We start from the raw sequence: 18,808 nt of genomic DNA on the forward strand, positions 1-18,808 counted from the left end.
TTTCCCTGAACTATAAAGGAAATGAGCTACAGAACCAAGCCCAGGAAAAGACGAATGTCAGTAATAACTTCCTTTACATTTGAAATACCCTCATACAGTACAGAAATGATACAGTATTATTGGAATTTAATTCTCACAGTATTTCATTGCTACCAGTACCATAAAACATTATGTTAAAAGCAGAATTCAATTACATTAATGACAAAATAATTTAGTGAGAATTACAGCTTTGAGGAAAACAAAACACTCACGAACTGTAATAGGTACAACTACGAGAAATACAATTTTTAAAGGCTCTTACTAGGACATCCTGGAAAGTTAAAACCACAACTAAGTCCTGCATATAGGTTCTGAGGGGCAATGATTTACAGATTGACTTACTAAACCATAAGCCAAGTGCCAAAAAGCAAGCTTTAAAGGCATACTAAAATGAAGTAAAATACATAAAGATGAGCATTTCCAGCTAATTAAAGAGATGTTGAAGTACTTTTCACTGGAGGAGCTGCCCAGGGCCTGCTGTGGGACGCAGGGGAGGCGTTACGCTGTCAGCAGACCGCCAGGCCGCTCCGCTCCCACAGGCTGTGCCCAGCTAAGGCAAAGTAACTGCTCAGCAGCTCAGGGACAACACCCATGCTGTCAGGCTGCTGCCAGGAATGTAAAAAGTCAATATTGGGTGGCCTTTAACTCTTGCTGGCCTGAAACAGACTATACAGTAAACGGATTCAAAAGTGGATTGGGTGTTTTTTTTGCAGCAGATAGAAGTTTCAAAGAGTAATGGGCAAGTTCAAATTTTGTTTTCATTAGAATTCCCCCCCTCCGCCCTTTTTTTGGCTGCAATGGAAACTTCTGCTGTAGGTGAATTCATGTTACCCATACCGTGCTTCCAGATAAACTGCACAAATAATTGTAATCTTATTGATAAAGGGGGCACATGAGAAGTGTCCCACCCTATATAAACATCATATATGGCTGAACGAGCTGAGGGAAAATAACTGGAAAACTGTTTCCTGAGAAGAGGTGGACTTTCCTATAAAGCGAAGAAGCGACTTTCCCACTTGGTAGAAGTGAGGCTCCTTAAGCCTCCTCATGACACAGTGTGTGTTTTTACCACAGTGCGACAACACTGCTATACAGGTGAACAAACACTGGGGTTATTATATCCATTGCATGTGCCTAAAACCAGACACAGCCAAACAAAAGAACACTACAAAATTAAAGTGAAATGATCCAGAAGTCTTTAGACAAGGAAGTTGATAGCCATGTCAACAGACAGCACATTATTTTTAAGATACTTCTGAAAATTTAGCTTGTTCTGTTTTCCCATTTGTACTAATTAAGACTTCTGTACATCAAGTGTTGATAAGATTTCTAAGGTTTTTGTATCAGAAAGAATGAAGACATTACAAGTTCAGCATACTGTCTCCATATTTTTTTTAACAGCATTAAAATCTAACTGCCAAAAGGTAAATATCACTGTAGTTAACACAATGCCTACCAAACAAATGTGACAGGACCAAATAAAGACTCTTTAACTCAGTCACAGGTTTATCAAGGCCTTTGAATTATTTGTATGGCTTTAAAGTTCATTTTCTTTCAATGTATTTTTTCCGACACTGCTTTGTCATTGTCCCAGTTGTGTCACGTGACTTACAAAAATCTATCCAACTGCATGAAGTAAAGGTCTGGAAACTTTCACCAAATTAATAATTTAAGATTTATCTCCCTGGCTTCCTGAAGTTCAGAGAGAGATGGAAATAATAGGTCTGCATTTATCTTTTACAAGAGAAATGAAAATAAAACACTATTGAATTAACCAAAGAGCAGTCTGCTTCTGCAGAGAAGCAGAAATGTCAACATATGGCAAGCAGCAGAGATCAGGATGTAGACGTACGCGCACTGTGCAAACAACCGCGCCGGTGGAAACAGGCAGCACCCATTGGCGCCCCTCCAGGGCTCCCCTGTGCCAGCCCCTGGTAGCCTGGACATCTCCGTGGGGCAGCGGGACTGCTCGGGTAAAGGCAGCAAAAGTCGTGTGCTTGTTTCTGTCTTCCCTCACCTGCAAAAGCTACAGGTACCAAAGAGAGGAGCGATGCTGCCTTGCACCTCATCCCTTGCCTGCATAGTCAAAACGCTGAGCGGCACTTGCATTTGGTAAGTCAGGGCCCTGGGCAGAAATGCAGTGTGTTGAATTTTACAGTTTTCAGACAAGCTTTTCAAATTACCTAGACAAGTCTTGCTGCAGCACACGCTATCAGGCTTAGCAACATTTACTGTCTCCATGATGTGAAGCATTTGCGAATGCTGCCAGCAGGTTTAAATACAGCGCTGGTTTGGGCTAAAACACGAGATTGAACTGCAATTTAGTGAGTTAGCAGCTTACCCAGTTAACAGGGTGGTAACTTGGAGCTACCAGGTTAGACGGTCTGTTTGCTTTCTAGCCTTCTATGCTTGCATTCAGCCTGACAAAACACAAGGTAACTGAACCTGTCACTTAGCTTTTTCGGGAAGGCTGGTATCAGGCCTCTCCGTTATCCTCTCTCAGCTGTGGAAGAGCATCTTAGACTACCAGAACTCAAATCTTGTTTGAGCCCCTCTTCCTTTAAAATTATGTACTACTACAAAAGACTTAGAAGAATTGATTTTAAAAGTAATAAAAGAAGGTGTATTAATTTCAATGACTCCCTAAAAGAAGGCAATTCGTTCCCATGGTTACACTTGGTACTTGAACACCTGTTCAAGTTACTGCACTCTGAGAAACACTTCCAGTAACTTTGGAAACGGCAGTATTAAAATTTTGCAGGTAGAGAGCTCTGAATTAATCGCAGGCAGAGAAACCATTCAGTCGTTTTTTAAAATCACAACCCAGTTCCTGAATGAAACCCACGCATTTGGCAGCACACCTACCTTCCCTCTGCCCCCAGCCACTGTCCTGCTCCTAAGTTGCTGTTCTCTATCTGCTTGTGTTCCCCTGCTGGCACGGTCCTCTTCAAGTTTTAAAAATAGTGTCTAGCTCATAACTTTAATTGGTCTGTCTCCAAGCTCTATCCAACAGCCTAGCTTCATCTAACACATTAAACATTTATATAACACTATATATATATACACACACACACATATATTCTCTGTATAAACTTAATTATTTGCAGCCAAGTCGTCTGACAAAATTAAATCAAACTATAATAAGGGGCTTTCTTCCTGTAAGGGGCTTTCTTCCTGTAAAACCTTTTCTCAAGTCTCAAGTCAGTACCTTTCCATTGCCCCTTCAGACTCCCATCATTTTATTTAAATGTCAAACACTAGAACAGAATATGCAGTATTTATCTCAAATCATACATACAAAAATAAAACCACTTCAGCACTTCCTTTCATTCAGACACCTTCAAGCATCCCCTTCCACCTCTTTGCATTATACAGGCTCAGGCTGTTTAACTTTTCCACAGCTTCTAGCACCTCTTTTAAATTGCTGGGTTTCTGCAGTCCTTCCTTCCTACCAACATAAAATCAAGAATGTCTTTACCCCTGACCATTTTCATGCCTGTTTTCCTGCAAATACTTCCGTGCTTTCTAATCAGACCCTCCTGAATGCTTATATCATTTTAATGTCTATAAGGAAACAGTGAAGTCATGTTTAAATTGTAGGCTTGCCTGGTACACATACATATATATATTTATGCACAATGTACACGTAACTAGGTGTGTATAAAGAAATGTTTCTTTTTCTTCTGCCTTGGATGTATTATGTTTGTAGTGGAAGATGATTCGATCAGTGACACCACAAAACATGCTTAGACCCCTTTTTCTGTATTTTCAGGCTGCCTCATAACATTTTTCATAAAGTTTCAAAACTGGGGTCTAAGCACTCACACTCACCTTTTACTTTAATTGGATTGCTCACAATAATAAACACTTCTGCAAGCAACTGTTGCAGAGGTCTTTCAATTTAGTTGGCTTTTAGTTATCATTTCAAATTATGTTTTATCTTTTGCCTTTGACTAAAAGTCTTTAATTTTAAGATTTCAACACCCAAAATTCATTGCATGCCAGATCTATTTTGTGTCCTTAACCAGCTTTGCCCAAGAGACAGTAATGCGGACATTACAGCTCCCTGCATGCATGCATGCAAGGAACTAATAAAAAAGTAAATTTCCTTCAAATAAAATAACTGAATTTGCATACAAATAAAAATGAAATGCACGTGGCAGGAAGTATTCCTGGCTGAACAACATGGATAATGACCTATCCATTCTGATAGCAGTAGTTCTGTCCTATATATAATATTCTACCAGGTGATTTGAAAAACTGTGTATAAAGAAGCACCCCTACTTAAAAGCTAGCAGGTATAAATTAGGGACACAACACCAGAGATCGCGAGAGGAACAGGCATACAGAGGATGGAAACAGGAGCTGTCACGAGAAGGAGACCTACGCATTTGAGTGTATGCCTTTCCAAACCCAAGAACAGAAACCTGGGCACTGCCTCATGGCTCGGCAATTGCCAAGAAATTCATCTCAGTGCAGTTACCCCTGCACGTCAGCCCTGTCACTGCCACAAGCACTCCACGAGCTGCAGGTTGCCACCTGCTCAGCATGGTTCTGCGTGGTGGAAACCGCTTGCCTGAAGCAACTACAAACAAGAGAAGGAATGAATAAATCGTTAGGAATTTGCTAAAGTACGACAGTTGCGAGGAGAAACATTTGACTTTTGACCACCACTGTATACTCAATTCAACCTGCATACAGCAAGCCATATTGCTGTACATTTCATTCTTTGTAATCATTTACTTATTTTACTTTTTTATCTCACCTTCAGTGCACAGAATGGTGAGGTGATTACAGCAAATGGTAACCAAGGTGTGCATCTGTTGCGTTAAAAAATTCAAGCAGTATGTAGGAAATAAGGCAGAGGAACATGGGATGGATGGACTTTTCTAGCTATTCAAAGCAATTTGTAGGAAATAGACACCTAGAACAAAGGTTTCCTTGACAGTATGCCTGTAACATAGCATGATTTTGATACCATGCCTTTGGCATAGCAGGGTCATGAGCACAGCCCACTTGCGTTTTGTGAGAGAAGGTAGTCCACAAAAACAATGAAAACATTCAAAACATGCTTATGCTGTGGAAGTATGTTAAATAACTGCAGGTACACAAAGTTAAAAGGTTATTAACATTTTAAATTTAAAATTTTTGCAATTGTATCCAGTAAATTAGTGATATTGTAAAATAATTATTTTAAGACTAATGGGTGCCTTTATGTTTCCCATTTAACTGTAGGACTGCAAACTACTTGGGTACATTAAAAAAAAAAAAAAACTTAAATGGATACTGAGTCATAGCTCAAGCGAACTAAAGATCACAACTGAGTGAAGTTTCCAGTTTAAAAATAAATCATTTATTTCAAGAGCATGCTGTCTGCGTTACAAACAGAATTTTACCTAATCTGTGATAGATACTGGCTACTACATTCTTCAAAGTGTTGATGTCACTGCTAACATTACTTGGCAAAACACACCAAACACATCTTTCCTTGAAATTATACTTTCAAAAAATTGCTATTTCAAAGAAATGTCAACAGGAAACATGCTTCACAGTGTATTAATGTAGGAACATTTTTTTGTTGTCACTATTTCCTTTTGTAACTTTACAGAACTTTGGAATATTAAGAGGACTCGTTTCCAGTAACCACTTAAAACAGCTTTGAAGGAAGTCAATAAAACATAATCCAGGCAGCAACCCTGTTTGCAGAGGCCTATTTATTGTTAAGTAATCCCTTAAAAAGTCAACAATATCTGCCGATGTTTTTTTCAGTAGCCATATATATGTTGGCCATAATATATTAGCTTGTTTCAGAAAAAAGAAAAGCAGGACCATTTCAAGGGATACTATGGGAAAAAAAAGGACTCACCAAAGGTTCAGCCATTACAACTTCAATTTTCTTTTCAGCTTGAACAGCAAATTCAGCAAAGAGGCTTTTGATGACATACTCGCCAGGTTTGACATCTGGATCAATAGTAATGTTAGACATGATGATGCCTCTCTTTTCCCAGGTGGAAACAACACTTGGAGAAACTCTGCGTTTATTTACTCTGCTGGGTGGCGTGGAGGCTATAGGAAAAAAAGAAGAAAAAAAAAGCTATAAATCAGAGCTTCTAGACACTGTCACTTTTTTTTTTCCCATTCACCACATACACGTATTCACATAGTAAAATTGTAACCTAAAAGGAGGAAATAAATAGTTTATAACATCCAACAAGCCTATTTCAATTTTTACTTTGCTACTTTTACTTTTGATAGGGAATTCCACTCTGAAGTTGCATAAGGGAGCACAATGTAAATTCTTTCTGTTATTGATAAAATGCAGAATCGTCTAAAGAAGTATGAACAGCCCCATTCTGTACACAACTGGATGATGGTTATGATAAAGTTTAGAGCCACGAATGTCTGGACTCTTCAGTTCAAGTATGATTAAAAGTCAAAAAGGTGCAATTTAAAGGGCTATTTCTATATTGAGAGACACATCTGCTTGACTTGATTTTTTTATAAACTATCTGTTAAGTTCAAAGTTCTACTTGCTGTCCGCGTATCTTCAAAAGAAGTATTGCTTGGCACTTTTTGTCACTGAGATAAAAAAATCCAAGCTCCTTCTAGACATCATACTCACTATTTTTTCCACTCTCTAGTGACAAACCTGGAAGATTTGCTCCTTATCAGAAACATTAATTAACTGATCAATGTACATGTTATACCACTGGATATACTAGTCTCTCTTTTCAACAGTTAGAACTTTCACTCCTACACTGAAATTGCCAATATGCTACATTTGTATAATATTTATCCAGTTTTATTTTTCCTAAGCACTCAAAAGTATTTCTATATTATTACAGCTAACACTCAACGTGAATGCAGTATCAAAAATCTGATATCGCAACTCACTTGTGTGTTTAACACATTCATGACAATTAGGGTAAACAATCACAATTTTAGTCTTGCACACAATAAATCAAAATATTTATTGGTATCTCTAATGATGCCACAAATATACCCAGAAAGTCTGATATTTCTGTAGTATGTTACATGTCTGTAGGTTTTTTTAAGTGATATTAGTAATTGATATCAAGAATTCTTTCCTACTGATACTAAGATTTTCTTTTCCTATTATGGTTGTATAGAGGGCTTAGTCTCAGTCTATTTTACTGTATCGCATACTGCAATTTGCCTCGATAGACTTTTTGTGGTTAAAATGTGTCAAGATGCACTTGGCCAATTTTGATTAACATTCAAGATTTTCATTTGTTTCATTTGTTCGTTTATAAATGTGCAATTCCTATTAGCTAAATATTATCCACAGTTTTCACTGAACATTTTCTTCACCTCTTTCATGAGAATACAGGTTACCACAAAAATGAAGACTTTTGGTCCTTCACTTAGACCCTTCCCCAGTTTGCCTCCAAGCCATTCCAGATTTCTCCTGTCACTTCAGAAGGTTATGTTTTACATAATGCAGATAGCCTCAACTTCCATAGAAAGTACCCATTTATCAAATGCAGTACAGAAGTTATCAACAATTCAGCATGAGTGAAAACACAGGAATGGTCATAACTATCTCAGTCTGTAATGAAAGAGGAAGATTTCTTTGCTTAAGCTTGTTAGTACATGACCTGTGTTTTTCCCCTAAGTATCTCTTGCACAAACCTGCTGCTTGATCAAACCACCATTGTTAAGAAAAGATAAGCAGTATAGTTTGAGTAGGATTTATTATTTCCCGCATGTAAGTTGCCATATGCCCTCTTAGAGACAGGAAGGAATTGCCAAGGTCACGCAGCCAAGCTGCCAGTAATCAGGGCCACCTTAGGTGACACAGCAGAAGGACTCAGCTCATGCTCTGCACACCATGTGCCACCAAGTGCCTCCAAACACCCTGTAATGCTTTAATCAACTCTTTGATCTTGGGAGCAGAGGTCCTAGAAGACACCGAAAAGCATGTGCCACGCAATGCAGGCAATGAGACTTTGGAGATGCTGCTGTGCTCCAGATCCTTACCGTGGAAATTTCCTACAGCAAAGTACACAAAGACTTTAGGGAAGAAACCAAAGTGCACAGTACAAAGAAAGACAACAACCCAAAACATCCGACTTCAAAGAAAAAAAGTCTTCCTTATCCCAAATCTGATGATTCACTCATCCCTCAGCACAGGGCATAAACATGTTGGGCACTTGAAGAAAAAAAGCAAACACACACACACACATTTTGTTTCACTACAATTACTGCACGCACCCTCCAAAACGCATGCTTCTGTCATTCTCAAACCCTGAAGCTTCCAAAGGCAGCAAAGGAAATGAAAGAGATGCATTAGGGGTGAAGAATGAGAGCACAGAGGTTTGAGGAGAGAAAAGAGGAAAAGAAGGAATACGTCCTCCCTGGCCACAGCAGGGAGCAAACAGAAACACCAAGTTTCTGAGCTTTACAAAACAGAAAAATGTTGCAACACAGAGAGATTCTGAACTCGCCTTTCATATCTGTCTAGAGATGAACAAAAACCAACAACAAAAAAACCACCACCAACAACAAAAACATCACACACAGCAGGTACCTGCTTTGTAAAGACAAGCAACTTTAGGTACTAAGGCACATAATGAAGTACCCAGCAGATATTCCACCTTTTTATCCCAATAGAATATTATCCCGATAGAATATGCACTTAAGAGTGCATTGACACAAAACTTTTCTGTCTCCAGTTTTTAAAAGATGGCCTTAAAAGCCCTTGTCATTAAAGAATCAGGAAAACATTGAGAACTGATCATTACTTGTCAGAGAACAACACGGTGAGATGCCCACCCTCAGCCTCCCCGCCTCCAGCTCACAGCCTCCCCTCACAGGAGGGGCGCCTCAGGCCCTCCAGCACCCTGGTGGCTGCCCGCTGGACTCCTTCCAATGTGTCCATGTCTCTAATGTTTTATGCTATTAGCTTAAACACACAAAGTTTCAGAGCTACAACCAGCTTCTCTTGCTAGGGATGAGCTTCTGAGGCTGTTCATGTCGACCTAGAAGCAGCAGAAGGCAGGCAAAGCCCAAGGCCGCCTCTCACACCTGCAGTGCTGCTCATGTGACAGCACGAGAAAACCAGACAGAAACCTAACCCTAGAAAGAAGCAACCAGTCCAGCTTCCAGAACCAGTGCAGAGATCACAGTGGGCAGGGGGCACGGCCACGACGCCAGGCTGCAGCACAGCACCCTTGGATCCCCACAGACCCCGCTCCTCAGCTATAGCTTCGTGCAGCCCCCTTTGATGGGGCGAGCAGCACCATTATCAGAGGATGCAAACCCCCCTCAGCCAACTATTTTCTGCTCTCTGCCACCCTCCTGTGCAAACAAGCACCGCGTGCATCTGTGTAAAGAACAGACGTGGAAAAAAGCAGTGCACGTATTAGTTTTTCGCCAGGTTAATTTCGACACAATCACTTCTCCAATTTGTTCACCACACGGCACACGGCCACACGTATTATTGTGACAGCACCTTGCTTGACATGCCACTGCTGTGTTCACACACACACACACACACCAATGCTTAAACCTCCTCACCCCACCCCAGCCCACAAAAAAGGAAAAGAAAAAAAAAAGAAGAAAAAGGGAAAAGAAAGAAAAAAAAGTCAAACTGCAGCAGTTGTAAACACTGCCATGAGCAGGTTACAAATACCTTAGATTTGCTAAAGTGCCAGCACATTCAAATAGCTGGACAAAGGCTAGGATTTACTACTTTCATCTACAAACTTGCTGAGGACTCTTAATGATTCCTACCCTGCACCTGACAATGGCTGTGGTTTTAGCTGCTATGTAAAACCAGTACATTAGTTTAACACAAACAGGAGAAAAATACATAGGAGGGAAAAGGGGGAGGGAGCTCGTCTGTGTTTAATAAAAGGATATATATACACAGTAGTTCTTTAAAGGAAAGCCAAAATCTATTATCAGATTTCTTAACTAGGTCAAACAACATTATATCTGGTATAATTATGTTCAGTGGGATTCATTTACTCATGAACTTGCAATTGATAACATTGTGAAGAGGGGTCTATGTGGATTTTAAACAGCATAATGAATGGAGAAATCTCATTATAGGACAGGATTAAATAAATTCTTTCTACTATTCTCTGCCACTAAAGGATAATCCATTCCCTGCTCTTAGATGCCTGAGAAAAATTAAGTTTCAAACAGTGTTTTGAAGCTTAGAATTATGGAAGTCTCCAGAATTTCAGATGAAATCTGGAACTAAAAGCCATACCACTCGCGACTGTCCAAAACCAAGAAATGACTTTCCTAAAACACTGGGCGCTATTCACTGGGAACAATATCCTGTTTGTTTGTTCCGATGGGAGCTGGTGCTACGTGGGAATCGGGAAGCAAGCGCCCCTGTCGAGCTGTAGGAAATCTCTGTTACGGTATTGTTTGGTTGCTACGGCCACACCAAATTGTTTGGATGGTTTCAAGGAACACTAAAACAATACAGAAGATAATTAGGCGGACAACATACGCCTAGGTCAAAAGGCAACACAGGCTGATGGATGTTAAATTAGGAACAAAACTGTCCCATGGTAAACACAAGAGCCCAGACCTCTGAAAGTTTACTTAATACCCAAGTCGATATTAAAGAATGGCATTTTTATCATCCTGCTTCTCTCCGTATAGCCCAAACACATCAAACACATCCTCATGGCTGAGGATATAAATAGCATCCTGCTGGCACCCAGGAGGTTACTTGGGGTTCAAACACACCGAGCAGGTACTAAAGGTGACAAATGCATGTCAGCCCGTGACAGCCTCTGAGCACATCGGACTCTGTGGCTGACAGGAAATGAGGATTTGCAGCTTTTGTATGTGTCTTTGGTAGTACTTTACACTTGGCCAAGTGTTGGCCCTTCATATCTGCTTTCAATAAGTTATTCATGTATTTTAACTGAAATTTGCTCTATTTTAGTTGCTATTGTTTCTCAGGAAGCTGGAATGGTTGAACTGAAGCAGAACTTCCGCGAGATATCTGCCCTCTTCCAGGTACCTAAGAGCAAATGTAGAATTATTATTATTTATTTTAAGTAAGGAAACCAACTACAAAACAAGGATACTGAACGCACTTTTGAGAAGGACTCCATCATTTTCATCAAGCAGATTACATCCTTCGTTGCCATTTGTAAGCTCATTGCTAAGGTAGTAAATCATTTTATATGGCTTATGTTTAACAATTCATCTTCTTTATTATCATTTTTGCAGCACAGATAGTATCGCTGCTACTTTGGGCTTCCTGTGATAGTTGCTGCTGAAGAGGGTTTGAAAACCCTACTGACAATAAAAAAATTCAAAAGACTGTAAATATTATCTGTGCAGTTACTTAACATAATTTTAATTAAGCTCTTTGTCTCCTGCTCTGATAAACATCCAGACTATTTTACCCTACCTCACAGAAGTGATATTAATATACATGGAAATATATCTGTAATAATTGCTAGTATGCTTTAGAGCAGAAAATCTTCACTTGTTTTACTGGATAAACCATTTTTTTCCTAATAAGGAGACTGATGCTCGAAAGACATGACCTAACATGCCCAGTATTAACCAACATGTTATGGGCAGAGCCAAAAAGTTAAACCTAGGTTTGCTATCCCAGCTAGTGGTCTGTTTTCCAGAGCAGACAGCTTATTCAAAAGCCTTAACCTCATCACTGTTTTGCAATTCTCCAATTTCTATGTATCATCAGGTTTCTATTGTTTCCAAAGTCTTCCTACTCATAGAAGTGAAAAAAATCTCATTTCCATGAATATGCTTTGTGGTTTGAATGAAATGGTGAACTTTTTAATGAAGACTACAAAGCTTAATATCTATTTCCCTCATAACAGCTGCACTTTTCCTTTTCTTAGCCTCCAGCCTAGAGATTAGATACAAAGAAAAAGCAACTCTAAAACTAATCTAACAAAAATTTCTGAACAAAAGAAATGGAGTTTGGTGTTATTATAAATGGAGAAATGGTGTTATTTCAGAGCTCGCTAAACAAAATGGGGGGGAAAAAAACTTTATTTATATTTGTGGGGGGCTATAAAATAGCGGTGATTGAAACATTTGGAGCATACCTTAAATGATCTATGTTTTTCAGTCGTGTTCACTTAAATCACTTAGACTTGCCTTCAGCTGCTATCCATCCATCCAGTCAGTTTACTTGGGTTGTAGAAGCATTGGAGGGCCAGAAGAGCCAGGGGTACTTCCCTGGTTGTTATCAAAACTGCCCCAGCAGCAATGCTGCGCAGAGCCTGTTTGCAGGCTGGGTTTGTTGCCCTATGAGCTCTCGCCATGCTGAGCCCCAGCTGCCCTCATGCACAGCCAGCACCCCCACACTCATGGCTCTGGGTGGCTCCTTAACTCGCCAGCATCCCCAAAGTGCTGGAGTCGGCTCAGGTCTGCTGCAGAAAGCTTCTGTCTCTGTCAAGGATGGCAAATGCCAAAGCGGAGATGCCAGCTGCTGCCCAGCTACAGTGCAAGAGGCACTGAGCTCGCTGTAGTGACCCACGGGGCTCAGGCTGGCTCTTGGCGGAGATGGCAGTCACTTCTGCACTACCCTGTGTTTTCCCAGATGTTCCCATTTATTTCACCAGCACTCATTTACCAGCGAACGTTACTTGTGCTAATAGATTGTAACTGCACTAACAGACTACAGCAAAAGGAAAGAAAAAATGCAGACTTGTAAAATATGCATATATACTTATTTTAATCACTTCCAGTTATAAATGGCACTGGCTTAGTTCAGCTGTGTGGTTTGGTGCAATGTTTGTAAAGCCAAGACAAACCTTTCAGCAAGAGGAAGTTGTATATATGGATAACTTCCCCTCCGCTTCCAAATCACAACTTGCATTTTTACTTCTGCAGTAAAAATATTTCCTTATTGACAATTTCTAAGGATATGAATACATCCTAGACAGGATCTGGAATAAAGAAACAAATATTGCATCAATCAACGGAAGATGCATTTATTTCTGTAAGTTGCTAACTAAGCATATGGCTAAAATGCAGTGGATGCCCTGGGAAGGAATAGAGAAAGTTCCTGGGTGAATTGAGCTTTCATGTGGATTCAAAGAAGACAAAACAAAAACCTCACAGCAATCTTCTGAAGTTTCACCGTACAAATAATTTTTCTATTTCCAACAAATAAGGATGTTGTTGCTTTATGGAAAGTTGACTCAGCTCTAAGAAGAGATGCCAATGTCTAGTTACAGGTACTCACATGAAGCCTGCTTTGTGCTTTCAGTCTCTGAAAACAGATGCAAGAAATTTAATCTTAGCTTTCCCAAAACACAGACAATGTCTGCTGGTAAGCTGCAATACAAATATTACCCCAGGCCAACACAGGGACACGGCAGAAGTTCCAAGGCACAAAGCCTTAGTTTGGCTGTACCTAGCTTTCCAGGTATCTGGGCCAGATCACACTCCCTTTGCAGACACAGTTGTGCTGCTGATCTTCACATTTCAAGTTCTTACAAAGTAGTTTTGTTCTTCCATAGATTGAGCAGTCTTTTTCTCTACTATTGTTAAAACCTCTGAGAATTTAATTCAGAATTTGTAATTTTTTGATCTTTCACTTGGCATAATGCTTCTAGAAATCTTAAAACAGTCTCTACTGAGGGAAAAAGGAAAAGAGAAACAGAAATATTACTTCTAAGTTTTTCTTTATAAAAATCAATTTAGGTTTAGAAGATAAAATCTCCCCTTATTCTTCTCTTACCTATGGTAATGGTCTGAGATGCATTTTGTCAGCCTCCTGTGCATGCACAGGTCATGGAAGGTAAGGTCCCTGTCCTCTTTCTACACTCCCCTGCACCAACATCTTCTGGAGAGTTGTTGCAAAATTCTCTGCCCCACAGCAGCTTGCTGCCTTTTCTGTACTAATCTGCAGGCACTCCTTGGGGAAGTGTTCTGAAGAAAACAAGAAATCCTTCTCACCTACTTGCTTTAATGACTGAGCAAATTCTAACCAGCAGATATTCTGATTGCTGTACTGGACTTTGTATCTTGCAGTCTTATCCCCAGCTTATTCTGAGAAGCCTTAAAATGAAATAAGTTATTTCTTCCTCAAAACTCCGCAACAAGGAAAGATCAAATAAATTATGAAGATAAAGTTCAGAAAAATATTTTTAAGTACTTATTTTGCTTAAATTCAGATACTTGTGAAAAGAGAAACTGGACCAGGAATTTCCCCAAGTCCTATTGACTTTGACACTTCTTAACAAGGACTGTGCTCGTCATTCCTCCTACCTTTATACGTAGATGAGAAGCAGCAACCCATTACAACCTTTCTACACTTCTCTTGTATGTGGAGAAAGGAGTGCTACTGAATTGCAAAATACAAGATTAAGCCCTGAGATAAGCTTTTTTTCAGGTCAAATAAAAAGCACCACAACCCTTAAAAATTGGTAGCAGAGTATGTTAACCTTACATTGTAAATAGAAAACCCACTTCTCTACGGGATTGAGGTCCAACAGGAAGAAGAGCCATGCATGTCACATACAAGCATCTGAATCAGGTGTGCAGATATCTTATACCTATGGAAAGCTGAAAACACAAATTCTTTTCTTACAAAGTATCATGGCTGAAAAAGGGGTTGGATCTGCCATTCAGGAAAGCATCAGGACCCGTAGGGCAGCTGTCAGAAACGGACCAGCAGCTGCTGCTGGGCTCTCAAACACTCACTCTGTCTGCTGAGAACATCAGACCTGAGAGGCTGCTACAAGCTGCAGTCTCAAAGACAGCTGCTGCAGCTCACCCCATTGCCTGTGCTACGTAATTCTCACCTACTCCGTATGAGCTAGCAGGGGACAACTATGATGCAAAGAAGAAATTGAAAATCAAACAAATAAAAGCAGAAAATACACTAGAATGTATGTCAGACCGATTTTACATACATATATTATAAAAAAAATTTCAACTTCACAAGAGCTAGAACCCAGACAGGAAATATTGGCTGAGATTGCTACAAGCACATGCAAGAAGGATTACAACTCACTGTGTCAATAGCTTACAGAGCCCTGTATGGTAGACCCTACATGCAGACTATGATTAGATGGGAAAAAAAGAAGAAATTCATGATTAAGTTGGATAGCATAAGGTGCCAAAAGACCAAACCAGACACACGCAATTTGAAAACAACATGACAAAGCACAAAGATTTAGCAGGAGGAAAAGGAAATTGATTTGAACTAAATTGTCTCAAGTCCTGCCCAGTCATTCTTGATTACAGCATGACATCAGGAAATCCTGAGCATTAAGATGTCAGACCATTAAAACTTCAGTTTATATAATTCCTTCTCTAAAACAACTGCCAGAACAGACAGCCTCTTCAGATAAAGCATTTTAATTAATGAAAAACAATTTAGAATTTCAAGAAATCTTCACTTAGGAAAGGCATCAAAATTATTTAACAACATGCAATATATTTCACATGTTTTGCTTCAGTGACAGAAAGCTGTTCTCAGGCAGGATGAGCTTAAAAGAATATAAAGCATAAGTTAGTCTTGTCTCTTCCACCAGCACCTAGTCTGGAACACAACCCATCTTCTCTGGAAGTAGCATGGTGGCAGGAAAGTAAAGGATCAGTGCTGTTACGTTAAATTCCCAGTGGTAATTTTCAGAAACACATTTACTGTCCTTAAGTTTTATACAACTGTAGCTTTCGACTAGATTTAAAGCTGCACACGTAATAACACAAGTTAATTTTAACGCGTGAATTCTTGCTGGAGAACACTTCTGTATCAAGTTACACACTTCTCAGAGACAAGACACCCCACCAAGTGCACATCTGTTACCTAGGGCCTTCTTTCACAGCAGACTTCTTATCTTGACTTAACACAACCTACTGCCAAAACACTCAGCACAGCACCAGTGAAGTACCAGCGCCGCGCTGTCAAGTAACAGATACGGATCCTGACACCTCAGCTTCCTTCAAAATACTAAACCGAGCATATACGTAACTGAGCAAGTTCTGCTTACTGACAAATTTGGTATTCCCTCAGAACAGTAACAGTGTAAGAGTAAAAAAACTTAAGCCCGCTTCCTAACTTGTTTCTGTATCTTAATATTGGACTTTTGCAGTATAAGTCATACCTTCAGTAAGGATGCAAACAAAGAAGCTATTCTATTCCAGGGTGATCAAATTGTAGAAGTGCTTACCATACTACTAGTTGTACAGAGCAGGATCTGTTGGATATTTCTTATTTAAAATCGTTACTGCAACAGGACTAATGATTACAGCTTTCTGTTAAACATGGAATAGTGCAACCTGGACTTGTTCTGTTGGTTCTTCTGCTCCACCTGCCAGTAAGAAACCACAAACCAAGCCAGCACTAAGTGGGGGCCAGCTGTGTGCCCTAGCTTTCAAAGGGAACTATTAGCTCGGGCTCGTGGCCATCCCAGTTGTGGTTGTCATGCTTTTAGACAGCACAGTGCAGTCACTTCATGGCAGAGAGGCTGTAGCTTGCAAAAGCCCTGCAGTTGTTTCCTTAATCCCTCTGTTCTAATTTCTGGAGTCAAAAGGACAACTGAAAGGAGCCCAGCTCAGGTATCTAGCTAGCTATAGAGCATCACATTTTTCTCATTTTCACATTTTTTTTGGCCACCTGCAGATTTTTTTCTTTTTTCTACACAAAGCTTCCAGTGAAGATGCAAATTCCTACAGAGTGAATTTAAGCTTCCCAGCCATGGTTTGGTTTCTTCCACTTCCCTCTCACAAGTTACAGGTTGCACTTTGAGCACCACAGATAAAAAGCATAAAGGAGGCAAAGGTAGCAGGCTGGGACAGCAGAAAGAGAATTATATTTACAAGTGCCTATTCCAGATTTTCATGCACGCTGTTCTTCAGGTCAAGGAAATGTATATTTCCATAGCAATTATGAGATTGAACTTACTCTAAATAACTACTTTATTTTTATGATATGCTCATATGCTCATTACATTAATATGAAGGGAAGCGTGAACTAAATCCTAAATCTCAAGCTGTAAGCAGTAGTACCTAAAATAAAATCAAAGTTTGAACATAGCACTGAAGGAACACGCTGATATATGCTTCCACAGACAACTTAATTCTAACATTTATCAATGCATACATATCTTCTCTGATGAGGTTTTGTTTCCTTTTAATACACTAATAGATACACATAGAAAAAAGGGCCTCAAATAACAAGGTGAAAGTGATCCTAGGCATGCTGTGCTAACCAGAAAGCAGAAAAATAAACTTAAATGCCGTCTTTCACTTACCTAATTCACATTTCTCTGGAAAAACAGAACTCCCCACCCTCCTCTTTGAAGGACTGAAGATACTGAACAACAACAAAAACACTCTACCAACACAAGCTGCAAGTGGGTATTAAAAAAAAAAAAAAAAACATTGATCCATTGTACTGAAAGACAAACCAACAGAATGCTTGACAAATTTATGTTTGGTCCTAGTTCAAAATAGAGTGTCAGAAGCCAGCATTTCTGGCCCTGCACAACCCAGGGTTGTTTGTTTAAAATTCCCCTCGCTCCCCCTGCTTGCTCTTTCCTTGTGAGGACAATTCCAGCTAGAAGGAGGAAAAGACTTTTTTCCTCATTATGCTCATTATCCTCAATTATCCTCATTAGTGTCAAACTGATACCTTTCCTGAGTTAATGCAAAAAGTAATGAATATTGGCAGCCTTGCTGTAAAAAGGTATTTTAGAAAAAAACTCTGGAGCATCAGTTGTAAAGACGTCAGTAACTTCAAATTGCATATCATTAAAAGTTGTTTAAAAATCTATAAAGGAACCAAATGAGTTTCTCCTAATATGCTCCATATAAACTTATTAATATTTCAGATGAAAACTATTCCAACAAGTTTAAGCTTGAAATATTACATTAGCCCTGACTGGGCACTTTCCCATCTTTTTAGGTAGCTGCCTAGTGAAGCACCCAGAAACACTTTAATAGTATTTCTGATATCGTGATATGGCTTGAAAATTAAAGTGCAAAATGTCATCTACACAAGGTTAAACAAGAAAAAGGAAATAAAAAAATGAACAAAAAATGAACAAATGCATTTGAGCCCTGGAACATGCTCAAGCATGTACCAACCAGGGTTAGAGCAGGTCCCATCCATTTCAGGAAAGAACAACAAATTTTTGTTGGGATTCTGTCAGTTTTGCCTTGCAATCCTCCATAGGAACATGTGAGCTGATAGGGGAAATAAACCAGTAAAGACTAACTCAACCTGCCAAATTTAACATAAAGATGCCAAGGAGAAAAAAGGATACAACATTTTCAAAAGCATATATTCGAAGTTTGTTGAGAAGGCAAAACAAACACTTTTTCCATACCCTGTCAACTGCCTAACTTAAGTTGTTGAAAAAAGAAAAAAAGAAGAACATCATATTCTCAACACACTCCCTAAATAAAAACATTTTCTGCCCTGCAGTGAGCTGATCAACTCTTCTGAAAACTCAACACTGGCTGGGGTTCAGTTTCCAGTACAACCAAAGAGTTAGCACATAGGCGCGGGTGGCTATTTTTAAAGCTAGAGCTTGCATTTCCTTGTGATGGCACATGAAGATCTCAAGATTGTCGTAATGTCTCTGTTTCTAAATTAGCTGTAGTCTTTTGTGTTTTTCTGTTTACCAAATGTACTCTTTTGAGCCAAGTTCTTTCATTCACTGAACTCTGTAGGACAAGAACAATGTCAACGACTGAGCCAGTGACGGTCTGGGATGTCTATTTTCAGTTTTTCTTGTGGAAAAAAATGATGAATATGAAAACTAGCAAGTATCTA

General features: G+C 39.5%; 1 protein-coding gene across 10 annotated transcripts in view; it reads right to left on the bottom strand.

Moving 5' to 3' along the window:
* The window catches only part of FRYL (FRY like transcription coactivator), a 153,709-nt gene that overhangs the window by 90,749 nt on the left and 44,152 nt on the right, over positions 1-18,808 (bottom strand). For all 10 annotated transcript variants that reach the window (XM_068680301.1, XM_068680302.1, XM_068680297.1 and 7 more), the window contains exon 2: positions 5,906-6,105. In XM_068680301.1, coding sequence (XP_068536402.1) covers positions 5,906-6,025 — 120 coding nt within the window. In that variant the 5' untranslated portion in view covers positions 6,026-6,105. The remainder of the gene's footprint in view (positions 1-5,905; positions 6,106-18,808) is intronic.

This window comes from Anas acuta, chromosome 4, assembly GCF_963932015.1.
Source record: "Anas acuta chromosome 4, bAnaAcu1.1, whole genome shotgun sequence".
In the NCBI taxonomy this organism is placed as follows: Eukaryota; Metazoa; Chordata; class Aves; order Anseriformes; family Anatidae; genus Anas; species Anas acuta.